Source organism: Tachypleus tridentatus, chromosome 10 (assembly GCF_004210375.1).
Source record: "Tachypleus tridentatus isolate NWPU-2018 chromosome 10, ASM421037v1, whole genome shotgun sequence".
Lineage (NCBI taxonomy): Eukaryota > Metazoa > Arthropoda > Merostomata > Xiphosura > Limulidae > Tachypleus > Tachypleus tridentatus.
The window spans coordinates 172532947-172547454 of NC_134834.1; the positions used below are offsets into that span (position 1 = coordinate 172532947).

General features: G+C 33.8%; 1 protein-coding gene across 4 annotated transcripts in view; it reads left to right on the forward strand.

Annotated features, from left to right (window-relative positions):
• The first annotated feature begins 1210 nt into the window (after positions 1-1210).
• Positions 1211-14508, forward strand: part of sbm (L-type amino acid transporter sobremesa) — a 54667-nt gene continuing 41369 nt past the window's right edge. For 2 of the 4 annotated variants that reach the window (XR_013016693.1, XM_076465246.1), the window contains exons 1-2: positions 1213-1406; positions 5486-5573. Coding sequence is in view for 2 of the 4 variants with exons in the window: in XM_076465246.1 (XP_076321361.1) it covers positions 5540-5573 (34 nt within the window). In the remaining 2 variants the exon portion in view is untranslated. Of the gene's footprint in view, positions 1407-5485; positions 5574-14508 lie in introns of all 4 variants that reach the window. The other 2 variants (XM_076465248.1, XM_076465247.1) reach the window with 2 other exon arrangements.

The following is a 14508-nucleotide window of genomic DNA, read 5'->3' on the forward strand; positions in this document are numbered from 1 at the left end:
ACAAAAACTGATAGCGGAAGTAAGAAAGTGTTTAAAGTTATTTTTTGTGAGGTATGTTTCTCTGAAATATTCTATGTAAGCTGTGTTGGGGAGAAATTCTTTATATATATATATATATTTGTGTTTCAAAAAACGGAGTTATTTCCAGCGAGCTCATTCATGTGCTAAACCTCTAATTTAAAATTTCTTATAAAGAGAACAAAATTCAAGAATAACGAGAAAAACCAATAACATAACAGGGAACTGAAACCCCATTGTAAAATGTTCTCTAAAATCATACATTCTTGTGCGTTTTTTCTTTCAAAGTTAAAAAAATATTTATCCATTAAACTTCTAAACTAGTTCTTATGGAAATCAGTCATGCTTATAAATATTTTGTTTGTTGGGTTAGAATTAAACACAAAGCTACACAGTGGGCGATTTTCGTTCTTTCCACCACGGATATTGAAATCCGGTTTTAGTTGTGTGAATGCGCAGACGTAAAGCTGTGCCACTAAGGGAATAAATAGTTTAAAATTATACTCTAAATGAAAGAAATTTTATGCATAAATAATTAATCAATTTACTATTACCATGAAGTTTATATGTTATATAATTTTATTTTTCAAAACTCAAATTAGTTTTATTTGAATTTCGCGGAAAGCTATACAAGGGCCATCTGCGTTAGCCGTCCCTATTTTAGCAATGCAAGACCAGAGGGAAAGCAGCTAGTCATCACTACTCACCGCCAACTCTTGGGCTACTATTTTTCCAGCGAATAGTGTGATTGACCGTGAAATTATAACGCCCCCATGGCTGAAAAGACGAGCATGTTTGGTGTGACGGGGATTCGATCTCGCGACCCTAAGATTACGACTCGAGTGTCTTAACCACCTGGCCATGCCGGGACCCGTCAAATTAGTTTCAGGTGCTTAATGAAAAACATTTTATAACCATTTGAACCTATTTTAAAAATGTCTTCAATATTCTTCCTCTCCTTTCATGAATTATGTTGTGTGTCAAATGTTGAACCCCTTTTGTGCTCCAATTAATAAGCGCCTAACACAAAGGGTAAAAGTGACAGTTACACCCTAAATATTCCAGGTAATGGACATGCATTATTATTAAGAACTTAGATCGGTCGACTTAGCTACACCCACTTTCCAACAAAGTTAGGCAGTCATGCTCAATTGAATAAAAAACATTACGTCAAATTGCGCAGATAGTGAGCGAGTCACGTGATTGGGACAGTAAGTTATCGATACGTTATCTTTCAGACAAAGTAGCTGTGTAGGGGGTAAGGTTTGTTCCTTGACGGAAATTGTGTTTGTGTGGTTACTTGGATCCGCCGTACGTGATTTAGTCTTACCAAGATCAAACAAGAGTAGTAAAAGTTATAATATTTTAAAAAGAAGGCGAGTATTGACGTGAGTACTACTTAATGTACTTTGTTTTTTAATATTTTGAAATCATGTACCGTACATTTCTACTCTGTTGTTAGAAATGTGACACACAATAGTTATCTATCTCTTTAGCAATACCATACAATATCGATGTGTGTAAGGCGAAACATAGGGGTGACCTATTGCATATGATACTTTTTGATTAATATAATAGATACAGTACAGTGAAAAACATACCGAGAAAGAAAGTATTAGCTCACTTTTTGAATAAGGAGGTAATATTAGTCACAATAAGATAAAATGTAGAATAAGACGTGGGTATGAACGATTATATGAAGTATTTCATTGTTCCTAGGTTTGTCTCTTTGTTTTACTTTAAGTAGGTACAACTTAGCATCTGTATGTTAAACGTTTTATTTCTCCCACTAAACTGTTATAAAGATTGTTTAAAATTCACTGTTTAATTTTAAAACGTTTAAATGTTGAAATACTCGATATATTTAGTTTTAGATCCTATTATCTTAACCGTTTTTATTTTTAACCGTATACACTTTTTAACCCTAATGTTCGAGGGTGAACTTTGGTTTAGCGAGAGTTTCTCATTTACTACCTATTGGTGTAGACGTGCTGTAAAAGTGACTCTTGAAGGTTCCTATTTAGTTATACAAGAGTAGACAAAGAGTTGACGGTGAGAATTGTCGACAAGTTGTCTTCCCTTCAGTCCGTCATATCGGAATGAGGGATAGTTATGTGCAAATGACTTGTCATGTATCTTTGCATGAAAATACTAAAACAAACGATAGTCCAAACACCTAATATAATGTTGCAAGTTTCAAGGGTTCCTAAAAGTTGATCAAACTACGGGACAGTTATTCAACTTTAAGGTGTGAAAATATTTGCTAGTTTATTCATATCATTCGAAAGTCTACAATTAATTATTGTATTAAAAACTGACTATAATTTAACGGGATATATTTTACACTGAAGGTACACTTAATTTTGAAATCGTAAGGTTAACAGACGAAACGAATGACCCTTACACATATTTGAGGTACCTGTGGAAGTAAGACCTAAAACTGTTGTGGGTGCTCTGTCTGTTCAGTTTAACCTCAACTTCTCCAGCCTCGCATGATTAATTAAAAACAACAACTGCGTTGGTTGTTCTAGCCCACAATACCCCACATATTTACCATCTTTCGCTGTGCGCAGCCAGATGTGGGAAGGTGGGTTGCTCACAAGATAAAAAAATCAGCAACAAGTAGTGTCATACATTATATCAATGTGGGAGACAGCAGTACCCTTCATTAAGCTAGCATTCCAGCTCCCAATATGGTGTTTGGGCGACGTAAATAAAATAATAAGGTATTAATACACGAAACGCAAACCACTATCCCACAACATTTACCCCCTATTTTATCATGTGATGTTGGCGAAGTTGAGGTTAAACTGGATAGACGCTTCTTAATGTTTGTTTCAGTTTAGTATGTAATTAGAAATGCATGTAACTTGTATTGTTAAATGTGTATTGTAGAATTCCCGCCAACTTTTTAAATTTGTAGAAGATTATAGATTTCAAACATTACAAATCGTTTAGTTTCGGTGAATTAACTTCAGGCGTTAATACTTGCACGAGGACATTGAAGGAACGTCAGCATGTAAAGACGAGAGGCAAGCCCTATTCTTTACTATATATACTTGTAATAATCGTTATTATAAATTATGTTGTTGTTTTGTATACCAAAATATATTTGTGACAAGAAAAAAAATCGTGTGCATCAATCTCGTTGGCAAATATCAATTTAATACATACAGACTATTAATTAACTTCTAAATTAAAATTAAAGTTTCCAACTATTTGAAGTCGTAACACGTGACATTAATAAATTGGGGGATCGTTCGGGGTAAATTTTAATACGTGGCACGGTGCACCAACTACGTAATTAGGGACTTACTTCCACCACTGCCTCTAAAAAGCAGGCCGCATTGGATAATCCACTTCATGATTTGTGCCATGTTGTTTAACGTTTGTATTGTGGCTGATTTTTATTTCCTGTCTCGTGAACTGACGTTTATTTTTCTAAAGTTCGGATTTGCTGCGTAAGATTCATTCTGTCCTCCATCTTGTTGTATTCTCTTTTTAGTATTTTTAGCTCTTCTAAATATAAATATATAGACTTACGAAATATTTTACCAAGGAATACGAATTTGCAGTGTTTAAAAATGACGTTCGTCTTATGTAAATAGTTAATTAGCGCACGTAGCATGTCGTCTGTAAAACAGTGTTTTCCTTTATGCTACCAAATATACCAAGGAAAGAAACTTCTTCTGTCACTAGCACAATGCTTTTTTTGATATGTTAAGCTCACGAAAATAACTCGTTCGTCATGATTTATTTTACAGTATACAGTTTTTTACTGTCACAGAATCCCAATGGTAATAATAATTCGTTTAATAGCTCTTTGTGGGACATTTTAGTGTGTTAGCTTAAACGTAGTATGTTATTTTTCTTTTCGTTGCGAAAGGACGATTGAGATTTAATACACGTTTGTAATTACTTTATTTTGATTTTTATAAGAAATTACAAGGCATTCTGTTAGTAATATAAACTTAATATACTCCATTTGTTATTTCAAAATGAAAATTTTAACACAAGGATAACACACGGTGTTAATTAATTGCATCTTTTATGTTTAAGCCCCGGCATGGCCAGATAGTTAGGGTGCTTGATTAGTAATGTCACAGATTCGAATCCCCCTCACACCAAACATTCTCGCCCTTTCAGCTATGGGGGCGTTATAATGTGACGGTCAATCCCAGTATTCGTTGGTAAAAGAGTAGCCCAAGAGTTGGCGGTGGGTGGTAATGACTGCCTTCCCTCTAGTTTTGCACTGCTAAATTAGGGATGGCTAGCACAGATAGCTCTTTTAGCTTTGCACGAAATTCAAAACGTACAAACTTCTTGTGTGTAATATAAGAAAATTCGCTTAGGTGAACTACAATTTCTTTTGTTTAGGTTATTTCAAAGAATAAATGTTTCACGTTTTGGGAAGAGAACGGGAAGTTTGTCGTGAAAGTTAATGTAATTTTGTGCACTGAATACTGTAACTCGAACTCTTACAATTTTCATAATTTAAATTATATTTTAGTGCTGTTTAAATGGATTTGTGAGTGGAAAACTAGCATATCTGTTTCGTATTTCTGGGGTAATCAATTATTAGATTGAGACGAAAATAAAAAAAAGTGGTTACATATACAAATAGTATTAAAATTTCTCTTATTTTCCAGTGCTCACTTAAATAATAATCATATAAATTACTCCAGAATATGTAAATAATAAAGTATGATGTTAATTGGAAACAGTCAATGGAATACGAACAAATTAGTTTCAAATAAGTTCATACAAGTTTTAAATACTGTAGTGAATGGGCGTTAATGTTTTTCCATGAACTCTATGAAACCAGTAGAAACAATATATTGGAAATATTGGGGAAGACCTTAACTGAGTACTCTAATAAAACAATGGGTTACGATAATCATTCTTGAGTGGATGTAATTATTAGGTATTTGAATCTTTTACCCTGATAATTCAACATCAGTACATTAACCAGGAGCATTTATTAACTAAGCTAAGGTTATTCCAACATAAACTATGAGGTGAGTTAGAAGTTATATAATTCTTTTACTGAAGTGTTTGTTTTAAGAAAATTGTTTACTTCTTTTGGGTTAAATGTTTCAGTTATGGGAAGTTATAGTTCCCAAATAGAAACGGAGTAGATTATATGCGCTTCATAAATTAAATCTTGGAAAATGTCCTTTCTCCGAATGACATACTATGTAATATTAGAACCTAAATATAACTATTTAAACGTTTTTATTTCCATTCTGAAATTTTTATGTACAGCCTACTTTATTCAAAAATGTTTGTTATAATTACAATTAAGTGTATTTCGTATAATGATTAAGAGTTTAAGCGCGTTATGATTGATTTGATTGGTCTATCATGTTATTTTGAGTTATCGAATATTATGGAACACAAGTTTGCCAGATTTAGTGCGTAGATTTGTAATCCTCTTCTCAAGTTTGTGAATTTTTATTTTTCTTAGGTTTTTTAAAGAAGAATTCAAACTTTAAATGCGATTGTCTTTCGACCAATCACCATGGCCGATGGAAGAACTGGTTATTTAAGTGAAGGTAGGAGGAAGAATTTAAAATACAGTTGAAATTAGCAGTCGGGTTAGAACTGTACAGCATGTGTAAATACGGGGTTAATGTGTATAAACAGGGATAAATAACCATCAGTATTAATATTGTGAAAGGTTTTGAAAAGGATATCTTGTCGTGACACAAAATACACGAGAAATAACTTAACCTTTGGTACACTTATAATCGTAAAACATTCCGTAATATCCTGCATATAAGTATTAATAAGCGTTTAATACTACGAATACAAAATTATTAGTAACGTACAATAATCAGAGGTTTGTAATCAAATTTCTCCCAAGTATAAAAACACTTTTGGATACGTACTAAATTCTATGAATACGTACTAAACTTCAAAACAATTAACTATTTATTTGCTTTGTTGTATTCGGTATTTTCTTTCTATTCTACTGTCATACAGTATAGCTCTGATTTAACGTCAATATAAAGATCTTTGATAAAGATATGTACAAAACGAAAGCAGCAAAAACAATTTGTACTCAAACCATAGTGTTTATCCTGTAAAATGTAATAGTAATTAAGGATAAGTTTGTCTAACAAACTGTTTTCACTACTCATCAAGCGCTTCCCTTCAGAACCAATGACAATAACTTTCTATGTTCCAACCGTATTCATCATGCTACAGTTGCATAAATACTAAAAATTATTTAAAAAAAATCGAAAGTTTTACCGCGGAAATGTATATAGAAAACTCAAATTACGTACACGCTGAAGTAAACACCCTAAGGTTTAGTAAACTCGCATTACTAAGTTACCATTTTCAGGCTAGTTAAAAGTTGTTACCTGCAGATTAGAAGTTAGCACCATGAAACGCCTGTCTACTGACATTAATTAATTTTGAAAAGTAAATTGTGTTAAATATATTAATGGAAAACGTTCGTAGACAAGTGTAAATGGACTATAATATAAACACTAGGTAGGTCGTATTATAGTATTATAACACGAAACCATATATTGCATTCATATTTAATTTTGGAGATTTTGTAAAGCGTTAAATAATGGGGTTAAATGTTAAAATCCGTAACGGAAAGTATAGAGCCAAATCCTGTGGCACACGATGCGGTCATTCGATAAAAAGAAAACACTGCAGCAATTACTAACTTCTTTAGGTCGACTTTTATGGTTCAGCATCGTCTTTTATATGAAGAAGCGTCAATAAAAGTCAATTATTAACTCATGTCTGATCAATTGAAAGAAGTAAATTATAGATTATATGGAAATTTGGTTACAGTGAAAGTCCTGGGAAGAGTCCAAAGATACTTGGCAGTTTGCCAAGATGCGGTTTTGTGAGTTATTAAAAAAAATTGTGATCTGAAAAATCAATACGTTTTGTGTAACATGGCTAGTTTCTCAGGGAATTGATAGTTTATTTTCACTGTTTATTTTCCTTAAATCACGTTTTAAGTTTTTTCTTTAGTAAAGCTGTTAAAATTAACATTCCAAATTATTTTTTTTCAGATTTTAAAATAATCCTTCTGCAAAGTTGTTTAGCCAGTAATACGATATGATTTACATGTTAACTACAGAAATGCAAGTTTAACACTTAATGAATCATACGAAGAAAAAATGTGAGGATTATGCAAACAAGTTAGATCAAGGCTCTGGTCACCATCAGAATATTCTAGCAGGTTCCAAGGGGGCGAAGACCCCTGAAGTCTGCAGGTTTTCATTGTTTAGAAAGTAAAGGATTTTTCTTTTACTAGTGTACAAAAATATTGTGTGAAACAGACGAGAACTAAATTGCATTTTGCTGTTATTATGACTTAAGTTATTTTTATGTTGCTAATAATTTATTTTAATATAACTTTCAACAATCAGTGTTATGAGTGACAACAACAAAAGAAAATTAAATACTGAAACTTAGCATGAAACATTTCCCTTCAGATAAAGCCAGTACTAACGATACTAGAAAATCAGTTTCAATTTTAAAAGAAACATTTCCCTACACATTTCAACTTCTCTATCACTTTTTCTTCAGTGAGTTTATGATAGTCATTAGTAATTTGGAAGTTATCTTTCATTTTTAATCTCTCCGAGCATCTTAACAAATATGTCTATTTCCACACCTTTTCGTACTTCTACTCGATTGTCGTCTGCCAGCAAATCAAGGATAATTAACGCTAAGAATAAAAACTAAATAAAAGCCCAATATCACAGGTTAGTACCAAAACGAAAACATCGGACAGATTTGTTTCGAACGTTTAACAAGTTTGTGTATTTTTGTGTTCTAACTTTGCACTTCTAACTTAAATGCCAAAAACGCAAAAACACTTCAAGCATATATTAAAATTAAGAAATTCTGCGATTGCATTGTGCTTAAACGAACGCTAAAAATAAATAACTCGGTGTCTGAAATAAACGTTTGTAATGAAATTGCATAAACTTCAGCATTAATGATTCTACTTCATAATTTAATTGCGACGCTAGGCCTACATTTAACTCATCATAATAAATCTTTGAAAGGAAATAGTCACAGAAAAAAGTCAATTTTTGAGTAGGAAAAAGTCGCATTTTATTTATATATCATAAAGTAATCAAATAAATATTTTAAATCTGTTATTAACTGAAAATACATGACTTCTACAAATTGGCAACGCAAATTGTGTGATGGTATCACACACACATTACTCTGCAAAGAAATGGAACATTTAAAAAAACGTATGTGTAATAATAAATAACGGTTTCTTTGAATAATATTAAAATTATTTTATCACAATTACATCAGACCCGACCTAGCCAGGTTGTTAAAGCAATCGATTCGTAATCTGAGGGTCGCGGGTTCGAATCCCCGTCGCACCAAACATGCTCTCCCTTTCATCCGTGGGAGCATTATAATGTTGCGATCAATCCCACTATTCGTTGGTAAGAGTAGCCCAAGAGTTGACGGTGGGTGTTAATGATTAGCTACTTTCCCTCTAGTCTTACACTGCTGAATCAGGGACGACTAGCGCAGGTAACCCTCGTTTAGCTGCGCGAAATTCAAAACAAACCGCACCATAACTTCAACATTGTTCGTTTTTAATACATCATTAGTTAGCAATCATTGTAGATCTAATTTATAAATTCTAGGTTTGCAAAAAATAGGAACAAAAATTAATTATAATCATGTCTCCACGAAATTTCCCGCCGTTTTTAAAAATATACCAGTGATTTTATTTTTTGTGACTTTTACTGGATTCAACTCCTCAACGACCGAGGTGAAATAAACCAGCTGAATTGTATCCAATCAACTTTATAATTGAACAATAACTGTTAAAACACTGGACTTTATTACTATATCTGCATAATTCGACTTTAATGTTTTTCATTATTGAAAAATAGCTTCTGAGCAATTTTGTTTTTTGATCCGAAGAAGTGGTTATTAGATAAATTAGTTTACGGAAATACTACCTCAACTAATTAGTTTTTATGTTCGTTTATTTCTACAAAATTTAAAATGTTTTGATAAATGTACTCCAGAATTAGTGTACATGCTTATTGTGAATCAGTAACTAAATTAACTGAAAATTACAATAATGTGGGTTAGTCGATTTCGTTAAAATTATGAATTTTAAAAGAACGAACGCCAAACTGGGAAACTGTATTTTAAAACTGTTTAGTTGTCTTGGATAACAAATCCCAAAATATAACATTTAAAAAGGAACGGTCTGTGGTAGATAATAAATTTTAAATCTGATATGCATCAAATATATTAACTGAAAAAACACATGATAATAACGGAGCTTTCATGGAGGCCCTTATTTTAATAGTACAAGCGGCCTTATTTTCAAATATTTTATACACAAATTATAACACCACACACGCTTGTACAACACTTTTCGAAGTTCCCTACTTACTCATCGGTGTATGAATGTACATGTTCGCCATCTTTCACAACGACTCTAAGCTAGCTGGATAAAGTATTGTGTAACATGCCTTGCTAAAAGTACACATTAAACTTAATGAATAAATATTCAGAAACTAAAAATAACAAACGAATTCTGAAGACTAAAAATAAATCAGTGTTAAGGCCGCTATTAAAACCGACATTTGAGAGAACTTTGATACTAAAATTTTAAATTCGAAAAACACCAGAAAATATGATGTCTAACTGCCCAAAACTATCATGACAATGACTCCTATCGGCGGAAATTGATAATACAAAAACATTTAACTAATTTTATTCCAAAAAATTCATTATTTTAACATTGTTTCATCGAAATAACATAATTATAATTTGATATGCTGCACAACACGAAGCCTACCGGATCGGGCACAAGAAGTTTAAAGTAATTATTTGCTAACCTGTGTAGAAAACCAGAAGCGGAATATGTTAATACGCAGCAAAACGTTTCGACAATTCGAAGATAACGTCGTTTAGTTGACGAAACGTTCTGGAACGGTTTTTGTTCTGTTAAACAAAAAAATCTTAATTGATGAAGAGACTTGAATTTTGTCAACCATTATTTTGAAAGTCATTTTACAAATGCATTTGCTGTAATTAAGTTGAACACCCTATATCTCACTGATATAAAAATTGAGCATGTGACTTAAATTATTGAAATCGAAATTAACAGCAAATTTACCAGTAACATTGATAATAATTTTACAGCAAATATTTATTCATTACATAGCCAGGCTACGTTTGTTTAATTTGAGGAATGATGGATAAAACAAAATACGCAGCATGACTAACTAAAATATTCGCCATAAAAATTCTTATCAACGCTCTGAGTGTAGCTACCAGTTTGATCGCCAACTTTAAGTTCCCTCAAATTGCGCGTTCAATCCCTTTTCGGCCGCACTTTTTTTTTTTTTTACACTTAAGGTTTTTATTAGAAGTTATCACTTTGTCAATAAACACCAAGTAAAAGTGGCACTTTGCTGGTAACCAATATTAGCTTCAGGATTGCAACCCTATGATTCGAAACAAACTTGTACTTTACAGAAACAGCTATATTATTTAAGATATATACTGGTAGCCTTGCATGTTTAAAACAATGTTAATAATTTTATAGGAATTCTGTATAATCTATATTAACAGTTTATCATCATCATCCGCAGGCACTTAGTACAACGATATCAAGCATAATTATTTACGCAAATTGCTCAAGTTTCATGTGATGTTAAACGCTCTTTAAATAGGGGAATTTCATAAAATTTATTAAATTTATGCTTAATAAATGTTCAATGATTTTGCACATGTGGCTTGTTTTGAGCAAATTTGACACCTAATTGTAGGTTGTAAAGATATATCAGTGTACCATATTTGAAGAAAAATCCATGAAAGTTAAGTATGTTTTTCTATCACTAGATTTTCATATTTTCAGAACAAAAAAAGCAAACAGAATTTGAAAATTTGTCCTATGTTCCTTAAAGGGTTGCCTTGAAATTATGTGAAGTAAGGGTCTAGTATAACACATTCACTGAAACTATGGTACTGTAAATTAACAAAGTCTGCACTACAGAAGGTGGAAAATCGCTAAACTATTATTCCTGTTAACAACGCAGTGTGTCCTGCGAGTTGTTTTGGCTGCACGATTCACTGTCATGTCTATATTCTCTAAAGAACATTAAATATCACGTTTCTAGACCTTTGTTTTATGTATACGAATGACTGATATATGACATCATTATTGCAAATATAGAAATATATGGTATAACACTCATTAGATTTATAATAATTTTGAATTTCCTTGTTCTTCGAGTGATATTTCTAGAGCTTTCAACGGTTTTAAAAATCGTAACTTCACGCAAGCGTGAAATTTTCTATTAAACATGTCTCCCGTTGAAACAAGCTGAGCCAATGCAAGAAACAGGAAGTTATTATTCGATTAAGGTAAACGATTAATACTTGTTCTAAAGTTTTTAAAAATTAATAAATATTTTATTCGCTGCAGTAAAAAATACTGTCCTGATCTACAGATCCCTTGGTGGCTATTATTGCTGTTCATGATTTCACTTGATTGTTTTTAATTACTTATTTTTTGGTATGTTCTTTAGCACCATTTTCAAAGATTTGAATACAAGTGAACTGCTATCACTACTCTTTTGTACCCTGCTGGTACATCGGTAAGTCTACGGATTTACAACGCTAAAATCAGGGGTTCGATTCTCCTCGGGGGACACAGCAGATACACTGGTGTGACTTTGCTATAAAAAAAACAACATATACTTTGTTATAATTCGTTATCAGATTATTGTATCATCTTGGAAATTTAAATGTATTGGACATAGAACTATTTCTTGGTATGTTTTTATAGAAAGTAGTTTATTGGACGTTTTGACGTTCAGTTGGTCATTTAACGTTATGTAGGTTAGGGAATCTAAACTTAATATTGACAGTTAACACATTCATAGCGTTCCCATTTTTTTTTTCCCCGTGCGAGTTATAAATGGTTCTCATACTTGAACGTTTGCTCTTTAGCTCAATTCGGACTAATTCTAGAACTAGCCTTCACTTTTTATTTCTTTCATTGAACGAAGATAGAACAGTGTTACTCTTTTGTCCTTGTTTCTTATTTGAGTTCATGTGTGTTCGACTGTAAGGTCACATAAACTAGCAAAACAAAACCACCTAAAATTAATCAAGTATTACCGGCCATCCATTACTCAAACTCATTTACTTAGCTATCTTTTAACTTGCAGAAACTACAGGTCACATTGTTTCGTATAATAATAATAATAATAATAACTGTTAACAATTTTAAGTATGTTAGCAAAATACGCTCTCTATATAAACACTGATAATAGCTTTCTCTGGAAGAATGTCGTTACTTATTGCAAAGTAAATGGTGGCCAGATTTCCAAGGCGAAAAAGCGGGGCAGCACAATCCCTAATTTTGAAATGGATGTTACAAATTTGAAGTAACTTGTCGTTTATTTGTTTTAAATTATTTAACTATTTCACAATATTTCCAAATATATATTAACATTGGCAATGTTTTGAACTTTCATCTACTTTAATTATTCACTTTATCCAATTAGTCTTAAAATAGGTTACTTCATAACGGATTTATTTAAAAATTCAAAACATTTTCAAACTTACTAACTTTATCTTTTAACCTTACTTTGAAACTGTTTCGACGTATGTTTGCTAAGGATGAATGAGAGGTAAAAATTCTTTCATTTATAAAATTCCGTAATGATTGTGTAAAGTGTGTTCTGACCATTCGTACTACCTAGACTTTTTCCATATTCAGACCTATATTTCCCACCCAGCACGTACGGAGCTTTCGAGAGTTTGTCGGTAGGAGAGTACTTGTTAGAACACCAAGTAAGGCAATCAGACCTACTACATTCGTAACCCCCCCCCTCGGTGTGGATTCCTGTACGTAGTGAGGGGACCTCCCAGGAAAGGTTCTGTTCTTTCAGTTCACCTTTGGGATCTAAACATCCACCCACGTGTTTGCTATGCGTGGCGACCCGTAAAGGGGAGGAGAGGATCCTGGTGGTTTAGGGGTCCAACCCTAACACACCACTTTGGCATTGAATTCCTGTAGACGGGCGGCCTTTGGGTGGCCCCTTGGGTCAATCGGCTTGTCCACTTGGGCTCGGGTCAACCAAGTACTAGTGTTGGAAGTTCTCAACGGGTATTGTAGAAATTTTCTGCAGTTGTTTGGGTATAGTGCTCACGAAACCCTGGCGTTGCTGCAGTGTCCTTGCTTGACATTGTAGTGTGTCCCCTCGTAGGACTCCATGGGGGAGGGGTAAGTGGGCACCGAAATTTTCTTTTTTCTTATGGATCCTCCAAATACAAATTTAATTAAATAAGTAAAAAAAAAAGTCAATAGGTAAACGACCACTTCTTGAAGATTTTGATCAGCAATCTTCAACATCTGTACCACCAGCTGTACCACATTTTCTTATCCTACATTCTCTGTCAGAGAAACCTTTAGGGCACATGTCTCCCGTTTTTATTCAGAAGGGACTGGAGGGACTTGCTGGCTCTCCAAAGTCAGTAAAGAAGCTTTGATCTGGAGATATATTGGTGGAAACATCCCCATCTGAGCACAGTGAACTCCTATTGAAATCAAAGGCAATTGGGGATATACCTATTGAGGTTACACCTCATGCTACTTTGAATTCATCGCTAGGAGGTATTGTTGAGAGGGGATTTGAAGAACATCCCCGAGTCAGAGATTCTCACTGGTTTCTCCACTCAAGGAGTTTCTGCAGTGAGGCGTATTTCCACTCGCAAAGATGGAATTACATTGCCTACCGCATCCTCGTTTTGACATTTACATCACCACGTGCACCTGCCACCATCAAGGCAGGTTATCTTAATTGCAGGGTACGGCCGTACATTCCAAACCCTTTCCGATGTTTCCAGTGTCAGAGGTTTGGTCACTCAAAGACGTCATATCGTGGTTCCCTGACATGTGCTCGTTGTGGTGACAAGGACCACGATGCCTATGAGTGTGAAGCGGACCCACATTGTGTCAACTGCAATGGCTCTCACCCGTCCTACTTTCGTTCTTGCCCTCAATGGTTGGAGGAAAAAGAGATGCAACGTTTGAAAACGATTCACAATATTACTTATCCTGAGGCTCGAAAATTGCTGTCCACCACTTCATTTCGGACATATGCTGCTGCACTTCATTCCACAACCACAGTGGGAGTGTAGACAGATCTCTGTGCCTCCAAAAGAATCGTTCTCAAAACAAATAAAAAAGCCTTTTGACCTCCATGGTTAAAAACGTTGAATCAACTTCTCTGTCTCTTCCATACTTTCTCATAAACCCAAAGATCCACACCATTTGGTTTCAGGTACGGGCATTTCTTCGGATACATCTTCTCCTACTCTAAGATGCAAAACAATCATTCGTTCACGTCCTCAGTCACTGGATTTCCATTCTAACAACAAAGACCTGCCCAATCGACCCAGGGCAGGATCCACGGAGGTCGATAAACCTCCCCTGCATAA